This window comes from Schistocerca cancellata, chromosome 6 (genome assembly GCF_023864275.1).
Source record: "Schistocerca cancellata isolate TAMUIC-IGC-003103 chromosome 6, iqSchCanc2.1, whole genome shotgun sequence".
Taxonomy (NCBI): Eukaryota; Metazoa; Arthropoda; class Insecta; order Orthoptera; family Acrididae; genus Schistocerca; species Schistocerca cancellata.
The window spans coordinates 684,293,190-684,317,095 of record NC_064631.1 but is presented as its reverse complement, the minus strand read 5'-3'; the positions used below and the strand labels follow the sequence as shown (position 1 = coordinate 684,317,095).

At 38.5% G+C, this 23,906-nt stretch overlaps 1 protein-coding gene across 2 annotated transcripts in view; it reads left to right on the top strand.

Annotated features, from left to right (window-relative positions):
• The window catches only part of LOC126191104 (peroxisomal multifunctional enzyme type 2), a 119,467-nt gene that overhangs the window by 36,181 nt on the left and 59,380 nt on the right, over positions 1 to 23,906 (top strand). For both annotated transcript variants that reach the window (XM_049931843.1, XM_049931842.1), the window contains 4 exons: positions 14,674 to 14,804; positions 19,342 to 19,410; positions 19,697 to 19,757; positions 19,894 to 20,057. In XM_049931843.1, the coding sequence (XP_049787800.1) occupies positions 14,674 to 14,804; positions 19,342 to 19,410; positions 19,697 to 19,757; positions 19,894 to 20,057 (425 nt within the window). The remainder of the gene's footprint in view (positions 1 to 14,673; positions 14,805 to 19,341; positions 19,411 to 19,696; positions 19,758 to 19,893; positions 20,058 to 23,906) is intronic.

Genomic DNA, 23,906 nt, shown 5'->3' with positions numbered 1-23,906 from the left:
TGCCACCCAACGTGCTCTAGAAGGTGTAAGTCAACTACCCTGGCCAGCAAGAGCTTCGGATCTGTCCCCCATTGAGCATGTTTGGGACTGGATGAAGCGTCGTCTCACGCAGTCTGCACGTCCAGCACGAACGCTGGTCCAACTGAGGCGCCAGGTGGAAATGGCATGGCAAGCCGTTCCACAGGACTACATCCAGCATCTCTACGATCGTCTCCATGGGAGAATAGCAGCCTGCATTGCTGCGAAAGGTGGATATACACTGTACTAGTGCCGACATTGTGCATGCTCTGTTGCCTGTGTCTATGTGCCTGTGGTTCTGTCAGTGTGATCATGTGATGTATCTGACCCCATGAATGTGTCAATAAAGTTTCCCCTTCCTGGGACAATGAATTCATGGTGTTCTTATTTCAATTTCCAGGAGTGTATGTGATTAGTTGTTTTCTGTATTATTATTATTATTATTATTATTATTTTATATGTATTATCCAAATGTACCAATTATTAACATCATGCACAATGCTCGAAGATGAAGTAATTAAATATACTTTCCATCTATTCTTTAGCCGTCTCTGATATCTGTGGTAACTGGTGGTAATGAAGCAATTACTCGATAGTATAGGGGATATCAGCATATTACAGCAAACACATTGTAGCTCAAAATTACTAAAAACAAACATAAATTACCTTTATTACTTGAAGATAAACTGACACTGTGATAAACATATTTCTTTAAGCAGATGCTGCCACTTACAAGGAACATCCAGAAATGAAAATAAGTAATACACAGAAAGCACATGGCATAAAGTATATGCTACACTCAAGCACAGCCAGTTTAGTTTATTTCCTGACTAGAAAAAAATGAAGATTGGATGTAGCATATATGTGACATAAGATCTGAGAATGATAAGCAATTCATTGTTCTCCTCTTCTGTGATGTACTTTGTTTCTTTGTTCGATTTATGCTTAATTCTTATCCTGTGCAAAGAAGCCAACCTATTCCAGTCAGACTTTGTGTCACATTTTCTTAATTCTCATATAGAATGGTGATGTCATCCACAAACTATAAAATTTCTTGTCATTCATTATTGCTTTTCAACTTTTATTACTTGAACTTGGGGTTTATATATGTTATATGTATGTTATTTACCCATAGCTGTACTCTGTCCCTGTGCACTTCTCAGTTTTAGATATCTCACCTCATCTTAGATTGTTAAAGGCTATCTCTATTGCCACAAATCCTGTGATGCTAGCTTGGATTTTCTTTTTTTGTCTCTCCATTTCTAAGAATAAAGGGGGAACTGTTTCACTGGTATCTTCTAAAATTTCTAAAGACAAACATATCGTGAAATTTTCTTTTCTTTTTGGAATGTAACAATATTAGAGAAGGAAAGTTGCTACTCACCATATAGTGGAGAGGCTGAGTCATGATAGGCACAACAAAAAGATTCACACAATTATAGCTTTCGGTCATTAAGGCCTTTGTCAACAATAGGCGCACGCCCGCACACACACACACACACACACACACACACACACACACACACACACACACACACACACACACACACACGCAAACACGACTTGCACACAGGTCTGCAGTATCAGGCAACTGAAACCACACTGCAGATGTGTGTGCGAGTTGCGTTTGCGCTTGTGTGTGTGTGTGTGTGTCTATTGTTGACAAAGACCTTAATGGTTGAAAGCTATAATTGTGTGAATCTTTTGTTGTGCCTATCGTGACTCAGTGTCTCCGCTATATGGTGAGTAGCAACTTTCTTTCTCTAATATTGTTACATTCGATCCTGGGTTTTCCATTGTTTGATTTCTTTCCTTTTTCCTTTTATTTTTCTTTATTATCATCAGAGTAATGGTTTTTTAGTTCTCAGTTATTCATTTGTGCATTCTTCAGTTCCAGTGATGAAGCTTTTCTGAATATGTAATAGCATTTCTGCTGCTTAATAGAGTGTGGAACTAGATCAGGTAATCTTCTAATTCCTTTGTCTTCTGCCATAATCCAAATGCCTAACTGTCAAACCATTCAGCGTGCAGTCATTCTTGATCGTATAATCATAATGCATTTGTCTTTCATATAAATTTTCTCTTATTGAATGTAAGGTCCACCTTCTGTTATGAAAAACATTCTTTTTTCATATAGATAGAAATATATTTCAACAGGTTTTTACCCCCTTCAGTGGATTTTATTTATTTAAATCCTGATCTTTTTATGGTAGGGTTATGTGGTGGGGTTTTATTTATTTGATTCTTTTTTTCTGTTATGTTATAGGGTTATGCAGGACTCTCTGTACATTATAGTGTGGTTGTAGCTTTTCATTTGCAAGTTTAGCTCTCACCAGTCTTTCTTTATCTGCATTCTCATGAGTTGTAAAGCACACACAAACACTACACATATTTTGCAGAACCTTGTTTGTAAATAACAGCGATCAAACTTCTTCAAACCACAGTGTAACTTTTGTTGTTACGTGCCCAGTCCCAGTTTGGCATTTACTCTAGACGACACAAAGATTTTGAAATGTGGTTGGGTTTATAAGAGAAAACAGCCAGATCTTATACCCAATAATTTTTATCTTCAATCATGGCCAATGCAAGAGCTGAAAAACCAAATGATGAATAAATTTTGTCTTCTTCTATTTGGTTGTGGGTCATCTTTTTCCCATTTTAGAGATGTTTAATGTACACTGGACTTTTATTTGCCCTTTTTATGCAGTCAAGTCTTGCCCCATCAAGACATAGGTGAACATCTTTACTTTTTATATTCTAGAAATTACATTTTGTCTTCCTTTAGCAGTTTTTGTTATGTATTACTATATGTTTTTGTTGCAGTAATGGAAATTCTGAACAGCAACAACAAACAAACAGTCTGATTGTATGTGTATCTGCCACCATATTTTCAAATTTCTTTGACATTCTCTCTCTTCCCTTTTATTTTACTTCATTGCTCTTCTTGTTGATATTCCTCGTAATTGACTCTAACCATGCCATCCTCTGCTTTCCATCACATCCTTGCATTATTGTTAATTTGTTCTTCAGTTGACAAGTTAGTGTTTCATCAATTATCCACGATTTCTTTGACTTCGCCGGTGATGTACCTGTAGTCACATCCATGGACCTCTTTTTTATTCTTCTTCTGTTCGAAGACCAGTGGTCGCTGAGTCAGAAAATCCACACTTAATGTGATTCTGTCTTAATTCAGCTGTATCTCACTGTCATATGTGCTTCCTTTCCTCCTCCTCCTCCTCCTTCTCCTCATCCTCCTGCACCACCATCACAAGAAGATTACTGGATTCATTCACTTTTTCTCTCCTTACAGCTTGTTACTTCACGTTCTCATATTTTCTACCAATTATAACGTTGTACATGAATTTCTGGTGTGACCATGCTCTGTCTTTGTGTGTCTATCATTCCCTTGATCCGAATAGTACAATAGTGTGAAAAGCAGAGCAGGTGGCTAACCACATAGTTTTTACAAGTTGTATAGCTTAAATACCATCTTTCATGACTGTAATAAAAGTCTTAGTAAGACAAATGTATTTCACTTCATTTTAAAGCATATTCAGTGGCCAGGTATTTTTTATATCTTATGCCATTCATCCCATTCTTCTACATATATGTGGTAGGTCTTAGCATACATCACTTTCACTGACTCTAGGTGGTTCTTCACAACACAAAAATGTGAATATATTTGGTGCTAGTGAAAGTGCTGTGTGCTAAAATCTACGACATATGTGTAGAAGAATGATGTCAGAAACAAAAGACCTGACTACTGAAAATACATTAAAATTAAGCAAAATGTATTTGATCTTAATGAGGCTTTTATTACAGCTGCAAAAGACAGTATATAACCTATATAACTAGTATAAGTGCAACTGCAGAAGAAAGAGCCCTTAAAACAAAGAAGACAACATAATTTCTCATGTTGGTGACTGCTCTGAGTAGGCTCCTAACCCCATAAGTCTCTCTTACCCTGCATTTGTAAGTCAGTCTGTCCACAGTGTCCTCCTGTAGCCCCAAATCTCCAGAGCCTATAGTATAGAGATGGGCAAATTCATTCATCCTTGGGAACTAGTTTACTGCTGATCGTTCTTTTTTGGAAACTGTTCATTTTTACTTGTTCACCGTTCATTTGTGCTTGGTATATGGTTCTTATGAAAAACTGAAAACTAGTCGTGTAGGTGACTGAAGAATGGAGGGCACCAAGAGGGGGCACTTATCTCCCCCCTGGAGTATAGAGTTTTTATTCATTACAGAATTCTTACACACTTTTAGAAGTAATTTCTGTGATTCTGCAGAACCTGTCGTTTAGCCAACCGTAGCCTTGTGTGGCTGATCGCAGGGAAATAATATAGGGTGGCGCATGGAAAACCGGCCCCGAGTACAGGACTGCTTGCCAATTACGGATGATGTGTTGCCGGTTACGAGAAGATACAACAAACAGACAAACATGTAATAATTAGGCAGTGTAGAAATAACAAGCTAATGCACGCAACAATTGCAAAACGATCGATGACGATGTGTAGAGAGCTGGAGAAGAGAACATGAAAATCTCACGCGACGCGCATGGGCTATAGCTCATGTAGTCTTGTAAACCTGTTGGTGGCTGTTTCCCAACTTAATAGACCACAAGTGTCTTGTATAAAATTCTTCGTTTCGACTTCCACTACACAGCTATGCTACGTTGTAAACAATAATCGTTTACACCCTACATATACTTCACGTTGTCTCTGAGTTCGTAGGTGAAGTAGAGACTTCATGGAAGCACAAAATAAAATGTGGTTTTCTCATACTTCTGTCACATGCTTAGTAAAAATTAGGTTTTTATGTTGCATTATTAACGTTAATGCAGCAATAATAATAATAATAATAATTAAGTTCGCAGTAATAAAGTTTTTGGTTTGAAAGCCCCTTCTGAACAAATGTTTTTGAGATAATAAGTAAATATGATTTTATGGCAATCTACGTCTTTTCAAATGGAGAGGCACTACTTTTCCTACTGAACCAAAATGACCCATAATCCACTTTTTTTTTTGTCAAAGAAACCGAACTAGCAGGTAATGCAAATTGGAAACAACCAAACTTAAAAATAATTAGAGCCTTCCTAAATGTAATGTTTTGTATATGAAAGATACACGAAAATCATTTTATATGAATTTTCTTACACTAAAAATTAAGCAAATTATTGAAAGTTAGCCGCTAAATCAAGTTGATGAAACCAAAAAATATATGAATAAAAACAAAAAAACTTGCCTTGTTATAAGTATGTCTTCTGCTGTTCATCGATATAATGAAGTGAGCTGATATGCCCTTTTGTTACCTGAAAAGACGTACCTATTACATACAACGTAATTTTTATGTAATTTACTTAACTATAAAATACTTTTTGATTACCGGTTGTGGACACTGAATAGCCAGAACCAAGTGCAAGAACAGTTTGGAACACATGTAAAATAGGCGAGCGCAGTGAACGAAATGAGCAACTGGATACTGAACTAACTATGAGCAATCGGCAGTGGAACTGAGACAGGTGGTCATGCGAAGAACGACGAGTGCGGCCGAGGGAGACCGAGACTGAGACGAGCACGTGACTGAGGCTGGAACGAGAACTGCCGAAGTGACCGCCGCGACCGAAGTGAACTATGAACTGATCATTCCTCGTTCCCGGAAACTATAAGTAGACCGCCGCAACCGAAGTGAACTATTAATCGATCGTTCCTTGGAATTCGTTCCTCGGTTGTTTCGTTCATCTTGGTGAACCGTTCCTTTGCACCCGTTCGTACGCGAACTAACCATCTCCACTATAGTACTTTCTTTTCGGCCTTTGTCAGTATCCAAGTCTGTGATCCATACAAGACTATGCTCTATATGCATCCCATTTATGCCTACAAGATTTTTTAATATGGTATATTATTCATCATTACTAGGCTAAGGCCTTAATCCACACATGAATATACTTCGTAGTCCAGTATATGATTCCTAAATCTTTACCTCATGATATGTTCCTGTTTATTCCTCTTTTTCCACTCTCCAAGTTCTCCATATTTTATGGACTGTAAGACGCTACAACTGACTAAAACAAATCTTAGTTTATAAAACTGAAATAACCTTTAAAATGTCTGAAGATCATCATCTGAACTTCCCATTTTCTTCTCCTCCTTCTTTATCTTCTTCCATTTTATCATCATCATTATCATCTTCATATATAAGATGGTCTTCACTACCATTGAGAGCATTACTTATGTCACTCTTCTTGAAAGATTTAACAATAATGTCTTGTCTCACTTTAGACCACTACTGTTTTATCCATTGGAAATTTGAACACCTGCATCCTGTACGTATGGCATCGTCTTACACCACCACTACAACAGTTCTAGCCCCATCAGCTCCACCAACCCCAGTCACCTCTCAGAGCCGGAAGACTACACCTGCGCTCTTGACTGTGGTGGACACTTCCCTCCCTGTTGCTTCTGCACCACCTACTTTGGGAGCAACCCCCCCCCCCCCCCCCTCCCTCCCAACCATCAGGGATACCATTGGGGGTATCAGTGCCCACTTCTGCGCCAGAGAAGCATAGGTCTTCTTTGGCTCCTCTCACTAGGAAGGGGTCCCTTGGGTCACCCTCTTCCCAGGTCTCTGCTAGTGGGAACGATGACACCAGTCAGTGGCTGAAGAGCCGAAAAGCAGCTGGTCATAGGGCTTCATGCTCATTCCCAGTCCCGGAGACTGAATCAATGAAGTCCTCCCAGCAAGGGAAACCCAAGGAACAATGAGAGAAGTCCAAAAAGAAGACCCCAAGGACCAAGGGAATTGCGGTGGTGCCCCACCACAACTACCTACAAGCTCTGCGTCTGCGGATGAGGAGGAGATTCTGGCATCCACTGAGGACCTAGATCTCGCCGGACCCTCAGACAAAATGGATATAGACTGCTAAGGCTATAAGTCGGTGGCAGCAGGTGACCCTGAGGTGTAAATTGCATCATTGACTGTTCCATGCCTTCCCAGTCTCACAATGATGTCATTCTCTAGTGGAATTGCGACAGTTTTTTCACCTCCTGACTGAGCTGCAACAATTGTTAAGCTTTACACCTGCTTTCTGCATTGCCCTCCAGGAAACCTGGTTCCCGGTACTGCGGACCTCTGCCCTCTGTGGCTATAAGGGATATTACAGGAACCATAGTGACTATAATCGAGTGTCAGGTGGAGTTTACGTTTATGTCCTAAACTCAGTCTGTAGTGAAATTGTGCCCATTCAAACCCCTCTTGAAGCTGTGTCTGTCAGAATACGGATGATACAGGAAATAACTATCTGCAATGTATATCTTCCTCCAGATGGTGCAGTACCCCTGAATGTATTATCTACACTGATTGATCAACTCCCTAAACCTTTCCTGCTTTTGGGAGATTTTAATGCCCATAACCCTTTGTGGGGTGGTACCGTGCTTACTGGCCGAGGCAGAGATGTCAAAAATTTCCTGTCACAACTTGACCTCTGCCTCTTAAATACTGGGGCACCACACATTTCACTGTGGCTTGAGGTAGTTACTCGGCCATTGATTTATCAGTTTGCAGCCCAGGACTTGTCCCATCTATCCACTGGTGAGCACATGACGACCTGTGTGGTAGCAACCACTTCCCCATCTTCCTGTCACTGCCGCAGCATCAGGCACACGGACGCCTGCCCAGATGGGATTTAAACATGGTGGACTGGGAAACTTTCACCTCTGTTGTCACCTTTGAATCTCCTCCATACGGGAACATCAATGTGATGATTGAGCATGTGGCTACAACAATCCTCTGTGTGGCAAAAAACATGATCCCTCTCTCTTTACGGTTCCCTTGGCAAAAGGCAGTCCCTTGGTGGTTGCCGGAAGTCACTGAAGCAATTAAGGAGCATCGGTGAGCTCTACAGCAGTATAAGCAGCACCCTTTCCTGAAGCACCTCATAGCCTCTAAATGGCTCCATGCCTGCGTTCATTAACTTATCAAACGATGGAAGCAGGAGTGTTGGGAGAGATACGTCTCAACCATTGGGTGCCATATTTCATGTTCCCAAGTCTGGGCAAAAATCAAACGTGTTGTCGGGTACCAGACCCCGACAGGTGTTTCTGGTGTTAACATATATGGCATGTTATCTACCAACACAATCGTTATTGCTGAGCACCATGTTCGAGCGTCTGTGTCAGAGAAATACCCTCCAGCCTTTTGTACTCTCAAATGGCAGGTGGAATGGAAAGTCCCTTCGTTCACTACATGCCACAGTGAATCCTATAACGTCCCATTTACAGAGTGAGAGCTCCTCAGTGCCCTTGCAGATTTCCCCCAACACTGCTCCTGAGCCAGATCAGATCCACAGTCAGATGATTAAACATCTCTCATCTGCCTACAAGCGGCATCTCCTTGTCATCTTCAGCTGGATCTGGTGTGATGGTGTCTTACCATCGCAATGGCGGGAGAGCACCATCATTCCGGTGCTCAAACCCAGTAAAAATCTGCTTGGCGTGGATAGCTATCAGCCCATCAGCCTCACCAACGTTTTTTGTAAGCTGATGGAACATATGGTGTGTCGGCATTTAGGTTCTGTCCTGGAGTTACATGGCCTAATGGCTCCATGTCAGAGCGGCTTCCACCAGGGTTGCTCTACCACTGATAATCTTGTGTCCCTTGAGTCTGCCATCTGAACTGCCATTTCCAGACGCCAACACCTGTTTGCCGTCTTTTTTTTTTTTCCCCTTCCGAAAAGCATGTCACACAACCTGGCGACATCCTATACTTGCCACATTATACAAGTGGGGTCTCCGAGGCCCGTTCCTTATTTTTATCCAAAATTTCCTGTTGCATTGTACTTTCTATGTCCAAGTTGGTGCCTCCCATAGTTCCCCACATATCCAGGAGAATGGGGTCCCACAGGGCTCTGTATTGAGTGTATCTTTATTTTTAGTGCAGCAGCTGTAGGGCTGTCCATCTCACCTTCTCTGTATGCAGACGACATCTGCATTTTGTACTGCTCCACCAGTACTGCTGTTGCTGAGTGGCGCCTACAGGGAGCCATCCACAAGGTGCAGTCATGGGCTCTAGCCCACGGTTTCCAGTTTTCAGCCGCGAAGTCGAGTATTATGCACTTCTGTCGGAATCGTACCGTTCATCCAGAACCAGAACTTTACCTTAATGATGATCCACTCACTGTAGTGGAGACATATCAATTCTTGGGACTGGTGTTTGACTCCCAGTTGACTTGGCTTCCTCACCTTTGTCAGCTTAAGTGGAAGTGCTGGCAGCACCTCAATGCCCTCCGCTGCCTGAGCAAGACCAACTAGGGTGCAGATTGCTCTACACTGATGCAGTTCTACAGAGCCCTTGTTCAATCCCGCCTTGACTATGACAGTCTGGTTTATGGTTTGGCGGCACCTTCAGCGTTGCATTTACTCGACCCAGTGCACCATTGTGGCGTTCGCCTAGTGACACAGGAGCTTTTAGGATGAGTTCGGTAACAAGTGTCCTGGTGGAGGCAGGAGTCCCTCCATTGCAGGTTAGGTGTGCACAACTGCTGGCCAGTTACATTGCACATGTTCATAGTTCTCCTGCACATCCAAATTACCGTCTCCTTTTCCTACCCACGGCAGTTCATCTCCCGCATCGGCGGCACAGGTCAGGGCTTCCAATTGCGGTTCATGTCTGATCCCTTCTTTCCAAATTGTAGTCCATGCCTTTACCACGTATACTTGAGGACCATTCACATACACCTCCATGGTGTACACCTAGGCCGCGGCTTCGCCCAGACCTTTCACACAACCCTAAGGATTCAGTTAACCCCGCGGCTCTCCGCTGGCACTTCCTCTCGATTCTTGACATGTACCGAGGCCATGAAGTGGTTTACACTGACGGCTTGACGGCTGATGATCTCGTCAGCTTCACGTATGTCCATGGAGAACATATTGAACAGCATTCCTTGGCCAGTGGCTGCAGTGTTTTCACTGCAGAGCTGGTGGCAGTGCTGCTATAATGTTCTAGCCTCCCAAACTGTCAGATTTCACCACCACCACCACCACCATTGCTGTTTTATTAGTTACTTGGTTTCTTAATCATCTTCGTTAGCTTACTGTGTAAGCATGTAAAGCTGACACAGCTGGGTAGCAGTGGTGCCGACTTACAAAAAATATCGGCGGCCCCATACTGAGGAAATTTTCTAAATTTTAGATGAAAAATAGTGAGTTGTAAAGTTTTTTAAAGCATTTTAGAGTCATATGATAAACATTAGAACCCCGAAAACTGGACTCTCGATAACTCGACACTCTGGGAAACTCGACAAGTGTGACATGTTTTTTTGGCTTTGAGAAAAGAAACAAAACGTAAACATGCATGGTATTTTCATAAAAAGCTAATTTAATTTACAGTAAGAATCATGCTTATAGACAATTACAGAGCAGTGAAGATATAGCTCTGAAAAGACTCAAATTATGTTTAAATAAATCTTAAACTATCATTAAAACAAATAAACATAAAATATTGCTGTCGCACTGTAATAGCACTTTGATTAATAAGTGAAATAGCTAATTTAAGCTTACTTTGAATAAGGCTCAGGGTTCATTAAATAAAAGCAATATCTCAAAATTAAGCTTTAATGCAGTTAATAAAGTTAATGCAGTATGCCTAATAGTTTCAGTCAAAAGTATGTAAATAGCGGGTTTTAATTGGATTTTACACCCTAAAAATATTTAAGTATTTGAAAATAACTAATACAGTACTATAGTAATATAGTAATACAGTACTAAACTAGTACTAGTATTTTGAAACTGAAAATTTAACATTATTTATGTAATTCTCTATTTTATAAAGATTTTTGATATTGTTCAAAATGCCATTATCAGGTGTCTTTAGAAAGGTGCAAATGTTGACCGTCTGACTGGATTACTGAATATGAAGTTGTTCATGACTGGTTGGATATCCGATTCATCCAAAACATCTTGATGGGCATGAAGAACAGCCAAGTTCAGTCGCTTCTGTTCCATTATTGATTGGAGATATGACTTCAGATGTTTAAGGGCGCTAAATGACCGTTCTGCTATTGCTGTCGTGTTTGGAACTACTTGGAGAAGCTTAATGCATTTCACTGCTTCACATAACATTTCTCCAACTGTAGGCTCTTGTGTAATGTACTTTCTTACATCACGCATGTTTTTTAAGACTAGTTGTTCTGTATTAGCGATATCAGCTAACATATTCAAGTGTAAGCGAAGTGTCTCAATGTCTAGGTCATTTTTGAAAAACTCAGTTGATTTTTCCAAATTTGTTTCACCTCTGTTTACTAAAAGCAAGCACTCTTGTTCAACTGCAATGACCTGTGTGAGTCCAGTTGAAGCAAACCGCACAGCAATGCAAAATTGCACCATTTCACAAACTCTAATGTAAATAACTTTGTTGTATTCCTTTGAGGTTTTGAAAGCGTGCGGTGAGCTGGCTTCGTTGTTTTCGTACTTCTTTGGCATACTTCGATTCCGTGGAAGCGAAGGATCGTCAACTTGTGAAGGTTTTTCTTTTAAACACAATGCCCATAAGTGTTCAAAACTATCATGCCTTCCATTCAGTATACAACTCAAGCCCTCATATATATTTTTTTCCAGATCAGCAACACTTAGATAAGGACATTGATTTTTTTCATTGACATACTCTGCTGGGTTCCTTGCATGGCAATAAAGACATAAAAAGAAATATGTCTTGAATTGTAACAGTGACTCAAGGTAGCCTGCACATTTTTAACCTGCCTCTGTTTTGTCCTCTGCAGAAAATGTTTCAAAAAACTCTAGAAGTTATTCAAAGTTCTTCAATATTCTCAAGGTACTAGAAGCTCACATAGTCCATCGAGTCGGGCAAAGAGGTCGTAGACCAGCTTGGTTGTTGGCGCTCTCACAGCATATGCTTCTGAAAAGTCCCATTCTTTTGTTGGATTCCCTTCCAGTGTTTATCAAGTCCTTGGCTAAAGCCATAATATCCCTCATAGACGTAAGATGGCAGAGACTGTCTACAACTGCCAAGTCTAAACTGTGAGTAGTGCAGTGCACATAACGTGCTTTTGGTTGTATATCCAAAACTAACTTCTTTAGTCCTTTGAACTTACCTCTCATATTCGAGGCACCATCATAGCACTGTCCTCTTAAATTATCCACTGACAAATCAAGATGTGCAAAAATGTCTTTTAAAATACTAAACAGAGTTTATCATTCAGTGTTGGGGATCTTGTATAAGCCAATAAAGTCTTCGTTGATGATTGAGGAATCATCGACAGTACAAATACAAAATGACTCTTGTTCGTGACTCAAAGAATCACGTGTTTCGTCAACGATAATAGAAAAATGTTCAGTCTTCTTGATTGAAGCCAATCCCTTTCTCAACACAAACTTTCCAAGTAGATCAATGATCTTGTTTTGAATATTGGGGGATGTCCCGAATGCCCTAACCAATTCTTAAACTCAGGTATGTCATCCTTTCGGAGTTCCAGCATTTGAAAAAAATTTGAGTTTACATCTTTATGCCCTCTAATTGCTAGTCCTTGTCGGCATAGAAATTGCACAGTAGTAAAAATTGTCTCAAGCTAAATGGGCTTTCTTTATATCACTGTCTAACTGTTCATTCAATTGGGAGGCCACTCTTCGGTTAGTGATAGAATTTAGCTTCAGAACACCTTCTTTATGCGTAAACGTATTTTCATGAAGACAGAATTTTTCCAAAGTCTTTTTCCAGGTAGAAAACCCTACAGAAGTAAATGCATCTTCCTTTTTTGAAGAAAATTGTAATAGATTTTAGCACCTGCCTCTTTGCATGTTTTGCAAAAACTTTTTCAGTAGATGCTTCATATTCTAGCCATGTATATTTGATCAACGAAGACTTCTGAAATGATCTTTCCTTACCAGATTGTCCAGACTTTGGCTGTGGACGGTTCTTGTCTGAAGACACGAAGCAATTGATGACACAATAATAGTTGGTGGTTGACTTACAAAATCATTAACTTCCAAGTGCAACTTTTTGGTAACAAGTTTATTCATTGCAAACTTAATTCACAGTGCATTAAGAGACTAAAGTAAACAAATAAAATAAAGTCATATAAAATAGTCAACTCGGTACTAAAGTCAGAATACTAAACTTGTATGCAGCTTGCACTGAATGAAACTATCCACACTGAATGACTGCGACAGCAGGGTGGACTTTATATAGCCACAGCGTCGTAATGTTTTGAAGCGTCAAGGCGACCTGAGATGGAGGATTCCAGGTGCTTCTGCTCCAGCCAGTGCCATACTTTACCCGAAGGTTCGTGCACCGAGACAAATTCTAAGTGTGCCATCAGCATCGTAACACTATCATGATTCACACTGCTCGTTTTCAGTTAACCTGCTTACTACCATAATAATTATTTGTTTTAACTCATTACTGAATGTATTTTAAAATGTAACTATTATCAAACAAGGAAAATAAAAAAAATTCCAACATAGTTTTATGATTTTACAAAGCATAATATAACTAATAATTTTCATAAATTATTTGGGGGGGGGGGGGGGGGTCCGCCCCTTCCAAACAAATTTTTGAGGGGCCTCGGGCCCCCTCAGGCCCCATGGAGTTGGCGTCTGTGGTGGGTAGTATTGGTTTAATATAAAAACTGGCAAGAATAATTTGTTGATTATGTTGCCCATATTAACACATTCTGTTGATCACATTCTGTTTACAGAAACACGTTACACCATTATTTAACAATATTCGTTACCACACAGTTGCGTGACCATATATTTCAGCCCTCTTTCCATTCTAATTCCCTAGTTCCTACTAAGTTTCATTTGGAGTGTCCATCTTTCTCTTTAGATTTTCCAGCTGTCCCATTAAATTCTAACACCATCCTCATCAGTTTTAACATGTTAATTATCTTTTCCCCCATCCTTATGAGTAGTGTCTGGAGATCAGGGGACAATATTATCTCAATAACTTTCAAAAAAGCTATTTGTCATCAGAGAAAGTGTGTCCAAAGCATCCGCATGCTGTCAGTTCTTTCTGATTCGTCCATCTTTGCGACAGTTTCCAACCTTTAACAGCAAGAGAATCTCTCAATCCTCTATATATCCCTTTGCCTGTTTGTGAAAAGCTGCCAATGGAATGAGGGTAACTTTTTGCCAGAAATCTGTTGTCAGCCACGCATTTAATTTCTGCTTAAATTCAAAGCAGGGGTTAGTATCAAACCTGGCACTCCCAAGTGCTGCTCTGCAGTGTTTAACCATATTATATTGTGAATCATCATAGGAAGTTGCTTACTGTTGATAACATTTAATTTGTATTTGTATTTAAACTGTTGTAGATGTCCAGGGGATACTGTGTTTGTTTAAATTTGTTGCATGTTTAACTTTTCAAAGACTTGTCAGTAACAGTTATCTTTCAGAATGAATTTTGAAATGTAGGAGAATAGTACTGGCAGATTTGGAACTGTGAGGGTGGTCTGCAATTCATTCCTGGACAGCTCAGTCAATTATAGTGTTGTCTGTCAAAGCTGAGGTTTTGTATTTGATGAGTCCCAGTCTGTCACACAGCTTTAATCAACCAGGAAGTCCAAAACAATTATCAACATTCTAAAAATTCTTTTTTTAGGATTCTTTGAGAAAAGCTTTTTGAAATTATTTTCATTCATAGGTCACTTAGTAAGAGGCAAGGGAGTCATCCTTCGACAAAAACTCACCGATGATGTGATTTTGGAAACAGTGCGTGACAAGTGGCCTGAAGTTATAGACATGTCCGGAGCTGAGCGCCTTGAATCTATCCAGGTCAGCCTAAAACTTAATTTTGTGGCAAAACTTAAAGAGTATTTTGATGTGTATTTCTTAGGTGATTTTCTGTACTAGATATATTTATTGGCATTGCTGTTGAAACTGTTAGTTACCATTAATTTATCTATTATTTAACTTATGAGTCTTTTGCATGTACACTTTTAATATGTGATATTTAATATTTTTTTTGCCTTAAATAAAAGCTGAGCGTTTCAAGCATATTATAGTAGGACCTTGATACTTCACTATGGTAGGACACTCCCGCATAAGTGTTCCCGGCTGAAAAAAATGTTGATAGTAGTGGTCTGAAGTAACTCATGCAGTGGCTTTAGGCCAAGGGGCACATTTATTTTATTGTATTTATTTATTCACCCAGGGGTCATATCACAATGATAAAGGATTTCTCATAATAATAAAATGAAAATAAATAACTGAAAATATATATACGCACAAAATATGTAAGTGTGCCTTTATGAGGATAGGTCGGGTGGTTGGCAATAATGGTCTTGAAGAAGGAACCCTCCTTGGCATTTGCCTGAAATTATTTAGGAAAACCACGGACAATCTAAATGAGGATGGTCAGACAGAGTAAACTCTATCCTCCATTCGTGCACTTTACTTTGACTGATTAAACAGTAACATTGACCCAAAAAGCCCCACTACATAAGAAATTAAGGAGGTGGGACCTTGATACCTGAAGCAACCAGAGATTGTTGATAGTTTCAAAGAGTATATTAGGCTATGCTATCTGAGAAAAGAGAAAGGAATAGAAGAGAAGGAGAATAGTCAGCTTTGACGTATGAAATAGTTAAGGCAGCAGGGGAAGAACTTGGCAAAAAATTGGCCTAGTCAATATCTTCCAATAACACAAGATAATATGGCACACAGGATACACAACATTTCTGTATAATTGCTGTGAAGCTTGGGAAAACATAGCATGACAGGACTGTTGCGCCTGGTTGTTGTTGTTGTGGTCCTCCACCTGGTATGTACAATATATGTGACAGGTGAAATAATCTCAAGCCTTGAAGAATTCCAGTACTAAAGAAGTTAGGTACTGACAGGTATTACCGAACCATCAGTTTAATAAATCACTGTTGTAAAAAACTACCATTAGATATCTAGGGAAAGATGAACAGTTGTTAAGTCAAGCTGGGGGATGATCAGTTTGGTTTCTTGGAGAGATGTAGAGACGCATGTTAATGCTGATGCTGTGAGTTAGAAGATAGGTTGGAGAAAGAATAGTCTACATTGATAACATTTGTAGATTTAGAGAAAGTAAAGGCTGTTCACACAGTGATAATATATTTACCATAAAAAGAATTTTAGAGGAATTATGAGAATTCGGGGTAGAGACACATGTCACTTTTATTGACTTCACAACAGCTTTTGACACTGTGAACAGAAAGAATCTATGGAACATAATGATTAAAGCTGGATGCCCTAGACATCTTATTAAAGCTATAACAAGCTTATACATGGACACAAATAATAATAAAAGTTGGTAATAACAAAACCTGAAGAAATCACTACCAATAAGGAACTTAAACAAGAGTGTAGCCTGTCACCAATCTTATTTAATGTATATAAAAATGATTTGACAAAAAACTGGGGCCATGAAATTAATCCAGGTTACTGATTAATAGAAATGAGTACATTCATATTCTTATGTGCCCAGATGATGTTACCATTTTGGAAGAAAGTGATGATGAACTAGAGAAAGCAGTCTGTAAATTACATCAATTAGCGGGAAGAGAATATAACTTTCAAATATCAACAAAGAAAACCAAAATTATGGCTCATTATTGAAAATACCCCACATGCTCAAAAATAATAATTGCTAATACAGCACTTGCGCATGTCTTCAACTTTAATTTTTTAGGATGTGACATCAGCTATAACATGGACAATGATGTAGAAAATAAGATTAACAAATATCAATCAATGTGTAGAATAATAAACAAAACATTCCAGAACAAAATACGGAAGAAACCAAAATTAAAATTTTATTATACTGTAGCTAGACCTGTATTGCTATATAGAAGTGAGTTCTGGATCCCTAAAAAAATGTGATAAATGTGAACTAAAAGCAGCAGAAATGAGATTTCTTAGAAAAGTAAGAGGTGTTACCAGGGAAGATTATATAAGAAATGAAAATATTAGGAATTAACTAGATATTTGTAAAATTAAAGAAAAGATTGAACATAGTAAAACACTATGGGAACATCAACCACAAAAATAAATGAATGCAGAGAGAAATCTGCATCTGTCCTTGCTGTAACATTCAAGGGAAAGAAGGGACATAGGAAGAACCAGAATGAGGTGGCTGTTAAAAGTGAAGATGGGAACAGGCACAAATGCCTAACCTTGAACGCAAAAAAGGAAGAAGAAGAAAAGAAAGCTTTTAAAAATGCTGACTGGAATACGCTCTTTGAAATTCTGAAGTTCTCAGGGGTGAAATATAAGGTGCAAAAGCTACCAACACAGAAACCATTCTGCAGTTCTGTGAGGTAAAGAACATGAAAAGGAGGCAGTAGCTGAGAATGGAGTGAGACAGTGTTGTAGATTGTCACTCATATTACTCAATCTGTACAAAGAGCAATAAGTAAACAAAACCAATGAGAATTGTGGAAAAGGAATGAAAGTTCAAGGAGAATAGAACATTTAACATTTGTTTAAAAATACCCACCTTAAGAGACTTACAAAATTCATCATGCCTCTAAAAAGTAATAATTATGCTGGCTAGAAAACTAGGCTACATTGTCATTTCTCTGTGTTATTTGTAAGATGTGTGTCACAAAATATGTATGTACAGTTATGTGTTTAATTCACAGTTTTTTATGTTTCGTGATACCTGGTACAGTACCGGTATGTTTTTGCAAATGATCAGTTATCCAAAAGAGAATTATCTGAACAAGTGTAGTTCAAATGATGGGTTAGAATTGCTAGTAGTGATAATGAAAACAACATACTGCAAGTAATATCAGATGACATCTATAAGGCCATTTTTTATATTAATATAGTGTAGGTGTCAGGACATTATGATATTTAATTATGGTTACAGTTGGAGTAAGATAATATGAAAGAAACGTGGAAAAATTATTTTTTTCATGTTTACTACAGGAGCAATTTTCTTAAGTAATGTAGACAGTGTTCACTAGATGCTTGTTCTTTACAAGTGAGAATCAAGTTTATTGTCCAGTGTAAATGTCTTTGGATTAAAGGAGACCACTCACCGAAAAGCAAAATCATTGAGTTGTTGATAGGCACACACAAAATAGAGAAAACTTACTAGGTTCCAGAGTTATCCTTTGACAAACTAGAGTAAAATACACACACACACATCCCTACCTTATGCCCCTACATGGTGCTGGATGTGTGTGGAGGGCGGGGGATATTCTGTATGTATGTTACTTTTGCTTGTTAAAGGATAACTCTGAAATATATCAAGTTGAGTGCTCTCTTTTAATTCGAACATATTTACATGTTACAATAACTTTCCTTCAACATTTATTGGCCAGTATCGTTTTTAGTTGTTTATCTTTGATATTTGTAGGCAACAGTAAACAATTATTCTAGGTGACTCTAAATATGGGCAACTGTAATCTGATATATTTAAATTTGTCCTAATTTGATACTGAAGTTTGATTTTCTCATGCAAGAAGTTTAGCATCTGCACACACAAACCCTTTCAGTTGGCATGATGGGTATATCAGTCCATGGCAAGCTCATTCTCAGTGATCTACAGATACATCCATCCAAAGCATTCTGTGGCTCATAGTTAATGGGAATGACAAGTTTCAGAGTGACAGGTGTTATAATGCTATTATTTAATGTTTCCTTCACTAATCAATACCTTTTGTCAGCTGTTGTGTTTTATGAATTGTGTGAAATTTGTTCTGGGTGTATGTGGGACTTCTTGTTTGCATTGATAAGAATACATCTTATGGCAGTCATTATCCTGATGAGAAACTTAACTTCTCAAATTGCTTTATAGCTGGCTCATGATTTGCTGAAAGAGGGTTATTATATTTACCATGATAATTGCTACCAATTATCCAGATTTGATTCATAAGATTTGAGTAAGAAAACAGTTTAATAATAAGTATTTTTTATTTGGAATTTCTTCAATAAATTAAAAAATTTTATGCCAGGCTGGGACTCTAACCCAGACCATTCCCTTATGAGGGCAGTGTTCTTACTGACTGAGTTGTCACATGCAATCTGCAACCCTCCTTTCCTCCAAGAGTGCTACTTGAGCAAGATGTACAGCTGAGATTCTGTGAAGGTTGGAAAGTAGAAAAGAGATTTTGACAGAATTGAATCTGTGATGGCAGGCCTGGAATTGTTCCTGATTAGATCATTTGGGGAGAACATTCATCACAGAATTTAGAGTCCCAGTTTGACATGCAGACTTAAATTGTCAGGAAGTTAAACAAGAGCATACACCTGCCTGCACAGTGAAAAATTCATTATGTTTTGATTGATCGTTGTGTGGTTGAATAAGTCATACCATCAATTGCTAATGTTGCAGGAAGCATCAGGCTCATTAATGACAGCCTTGGAGGAAATGAAAGCAGGTGGAGCAGTGCCCACTGGACAGGTAAGAATGATGAAAATGTTCTTGTCCTTTTACGACAGTATTGTGAAAACGATAGATTGCTACTCATCATATAGAGAAGATGGAGCAATCTATCTTTTTCATCATACTATTGTTATTACATCCTGTACTTTCCCTTATTTTTGTGTCTTTATGAACTTATTTTGTTTCATTTTGAGTGCCTAAATGTTCATAGCTTGAAATATTTTTTCATGTGTTATACTTATTCAGAGTAGTTGGTGGCTGTCAGTTTGCTGTTAATAAAGTCCTATTTTTTACAATTTTACAGAAATCAGTGTCTGGTCAGTACTCATACACAAACAGGGACCTCATCCTTTATGCCCTTGGAAGTAAGTATTTTCAATATTACAGTATTGTTGCAGGGAGACTGTCATTGCTGTTGCAATTTAATGCATCTAAGATTTGGTAGTGACAATTTATAATCCGGATAATTAGTGTTGCTACAACAGTAACATCTGTTTACAGTTGGTGCGACAGTTACTGACCCGAGTGACCTCAAATACCTGTATGAACTACATGAAGATTTTGCAGCCATCCCCTCGTTTTGGATTCTCCCTGGCCAAGTTGCTATGATGGGATCTGGTTTAATTGGTGATGTCGTTCCTGGTAAAGAGGTCGATTTTTCTAAGGTGTGTGCTATTGTGAAGTTTGTTTTTCCTTTTGTAAAAGTAGTTTCCTGTTAACATTAGAATCATAAAAAATGTTGCTATGAATTTGTAGCCATGTGAAGCACAGAAAATGATTCGAGGAAAGATACAAATGGTGACAAAGATGCCACAAAGAAAAATAATTGTGTTGTGGCTTGGAATTGTTAATGATGAGATCTAGTATATGACCATAGCATTCCCTGTGATGTATTTTGATTTGCTTTCTCTTCTACAAAAAGTATTACACAAAGGAATGGAAACAAAATTCACTGACAGTTATATTCTCATAGTTAACACTTTTTGAGAGTGCTCTTATTTTAATTTGTTGTTATTATTTTGTTTGGCCCCTTAAAGAACACGTAGGACCATTAGCTATAATGAAAGTTCATGTAGAATGTAAATACTACAGGAGTAAAAGAGACCAAAAAGACATGCCCCTTGCTATCTGAATTTCACCTTCCTTTCTGTCAGTTTGGAAGTAAGAATTAATGTTTCCTCGGTATTTGTTGTTTCAGTTTCTCAATGCTACTGACATTAATGACTGAAGATGATTTTTCTAACAGTGTAGAGCAATTCTGGTAGAATGGGTTCCTGTTAAGCAGTAGTGAAGGTTAGCTTCAGTGGGAAGGAGTTTCTTACTGTAGAAGTTCCAGTTATTTGTGGAGGTACTACATAATTTTTCTGCACAGTTTTCATTGGTCTCTCTGTCATTGAGACTGTCCCGATAAATACTTGAAGTGTTTAATATGAGTAATAAAGTCATATCTCATTACAAGGCACCCCCAGTTCTGTGTACTTTGATTTGAAGCTCAGTTTCGACAAGAGCAACACAAAATGTTTACAGCGAATGACTGGTTTCTGTGATAGTCCTAGTGATCATTGCAAGGTCATCAGATGAGGTGAGGCATGTGATACTTCTTATTTTACCTCATGTTCCTATGTGTATTCCAGGTATTTCTTTTTATCTTGTTTTTTTGATCTTATCAAACATGTGCTGAAAAGAAGTGCATGTAACCCATCACTTTACTACACTGCTATTTTTATTTCAAAAGATTCAGAGATTTTTTCCTATGTGTTTTGCCATAGAGGTTGTATTTATTAAAGTCTGTTGGGTTAATTTGGTTGTTTTTCAATTGACACTATATTCATACAGCACATTAAACAAGGTGGTGTGACCAGTTGAGTCATAGATTATTTTAAAATCCACAAATATGACCACTTTACAAACCGATTAACAGTGCTGCAGAATCATCTTGAGGTCCCAGAATGTTGTGTGTATGAGCTCTCATACCATTATATATTTCAAATAGTGAAAATATGTTCGTCCTGTAAAAACTTGCAAATTAAATTTGAATCAGACGTACTTTACAAAATGAAGATAACAAATTTTATGGACATAGAAAACAAGTGAAGGATGATCACTTTGTGAATTGACTGACAGTGCTGAAGATTCATTTTGAGATTCCAGACTGTTCTGTGTACAAGCTCTCATATTATTACACATTCCAAATTGGAAAATATTTTTATCCAGTAAATAACTTGTAACTCAAATTTTTGTCATCTACATGTACATCTATACTCCACAAATCACCTTATGGTATGTGGTAAAAGGTATTTGGTGTACCAGTCTCACTTCCCCTTTTTTTCCATCTGTGAATGGTTCACAGGAAGAACAATTGCTGGTAAGCTTCCTTGTGGGCTCGAGTCTGTCTATCTCCATTGCCTTTTCGCAAGATGTACGAAGAGGAAGCATTATATTGGTTGACTCTTCTAGGAACATAAGCTCTTGGAATTGCAATAGTAAACTGCAACTTGATGCAGAACACTTCTCTTGCAGCAGCTGCCACTGGAGTTGTCTGAGCATCTCCATGATGCTTTTGCAGTTACTAATGAATCTGTTACAAAATGTGCTTCTCTTCTTTGGATCTTCTCTATTTCCCATATCAATCCTACCTCGTACAGGTCCCTGACTGATGAGGAATATTCAAGTATTGTCAAATGAGAGATTTGTAAGTTACCTCCTTTGTGAGTAGACTACATTTCCTGAGAATTCCACCAATGAATATCTGTATTACTTGTGATTAGTTTTATGTAATTGTCCCTCTTTAAAACACTCCACACACATACTCCTAAATATTACATAGGTGCAACTGCTTTCAGTTATTGTTCTGCTATTGTGTAATCATACATTAATGGATCTTTCTGTCTATCTATGTGCAATATGTCACATTTATTTATGTTGAGGATCAGTTGACAACCATTGCACCAAGTGTTGGTCCCTTGTTGGTCTTTCTGCATTTTGCTACAATTTTGTGGTGTTGTGATTTCTTCGTATACGAAAGTGTTACCTGTGAAGAGCCTCATGGAACTTCCGACATTATCCACTAGGTCATTTATATATGTTGTGAAAAGTAATGATCCCTTGGGATATACCTGAAGTTCCTTTTATGTCTTAAGATATCTTTCCGTTGAGAATGACTGCCTTGCTAGAAGTTCTTCTGTCCATTCATGTAGCTGGTCTGATACTCCACACACGTGTATTTTGTTCTTAAGTTAGCAGTGGGGAACTGTATCAAATGCATCTGAGCTGGGTTTCATGCAGTCATTTTCAGAATTCATGTAAATTCCTGCAGAGGTCTCCAGAAAAATGGATGGCTGAAAGGCATTTAATGTGACATCTTCTAGAAGAAGATAGAGTTCATTTGTATATTTTACATGTAATTGTATTGGTACCCCATCAGGTCTAGCGGCCTTTCCTCCATTGAGTGATTTCATTTGATTTTCAATCCGATTATTTCTTTTTTTATATATCTGTCATTCTAACTTTTGTGTGACAATTTAGTGGAGAAACTACTGTGCGATCTTCCTCAGTGAAACAGTTCTGAAAAAGATGATTGGTATTTTGGCCTTCTCTTTGTCATCCTCCATTTCAGTGCCATTATGATCACAGTGCATCTGGACAGAATTGCTTTGATCCATTTACTGGTTTTAACACAAGACTAAAACTTTTTGGGATTTTCTGTCAAGTCAGTAGATAGAATTTTACTTTCAGATTTGTTGAACTTTTCACACAAGGATAATTTGGAATTCATTTGGTTTTTGTTTGTCTGTAAGGCCTTGGCACTTTTAAATTTGCAGTGAAGCTCTTTTTGCTTTCATAACAGTTTTCTAACCTAGGTGTTGAACTGTGGTGGGTCTTTCCCATCCCTCACAACTTTGCTCAGCACATACCTGTCTAAAGTGTGATGCACAATATGCTTTTACTTTGTCCATTGATGCTCCACATTGTCAGTGCTAGAGATAAAATTTTCATGTTGGCAACTAAGGCAATCTCAAATCCATTTCCTGTAGCAGCTCTTGCTTAACACTTTCGCTGCGGCTGACGCTTATAAGCATCAAAACAAGCCATGAACCAGCGCGGCTGATGCTTACAAGCGTCCGCGCTCACTGTCGGATTACTCAGTCGAGTTGCAGCTTCTAAGCTAGCATCAAAGCGTGTAAACTTTTGTTTTGTGTGGTCAGTTATCGAACGTATATCGTTCGTAATGTCAGCTAATGAACCGATACCTGGACCTTCCAGTGTGAAAAGGAGCAGGAAAAGTGTTAAATTCACATAGGAGCAGCTACTTAGTGTACTAGACGACAGTGATTTTCTGTGTAGTGAGGACGAGGCATACCATGGAGATCGTCATTTAGAGGCTGGAGAAGAATTGCAGAGTGATGATAGCGTGGAAGCACAGCTTTCGAATCTGTTTCGTGACAGTTCCAAATCTGACGACGATACGGACCATGACGATTGTGTGGAAATCGACGACGAAAAAGAGCCAGGCG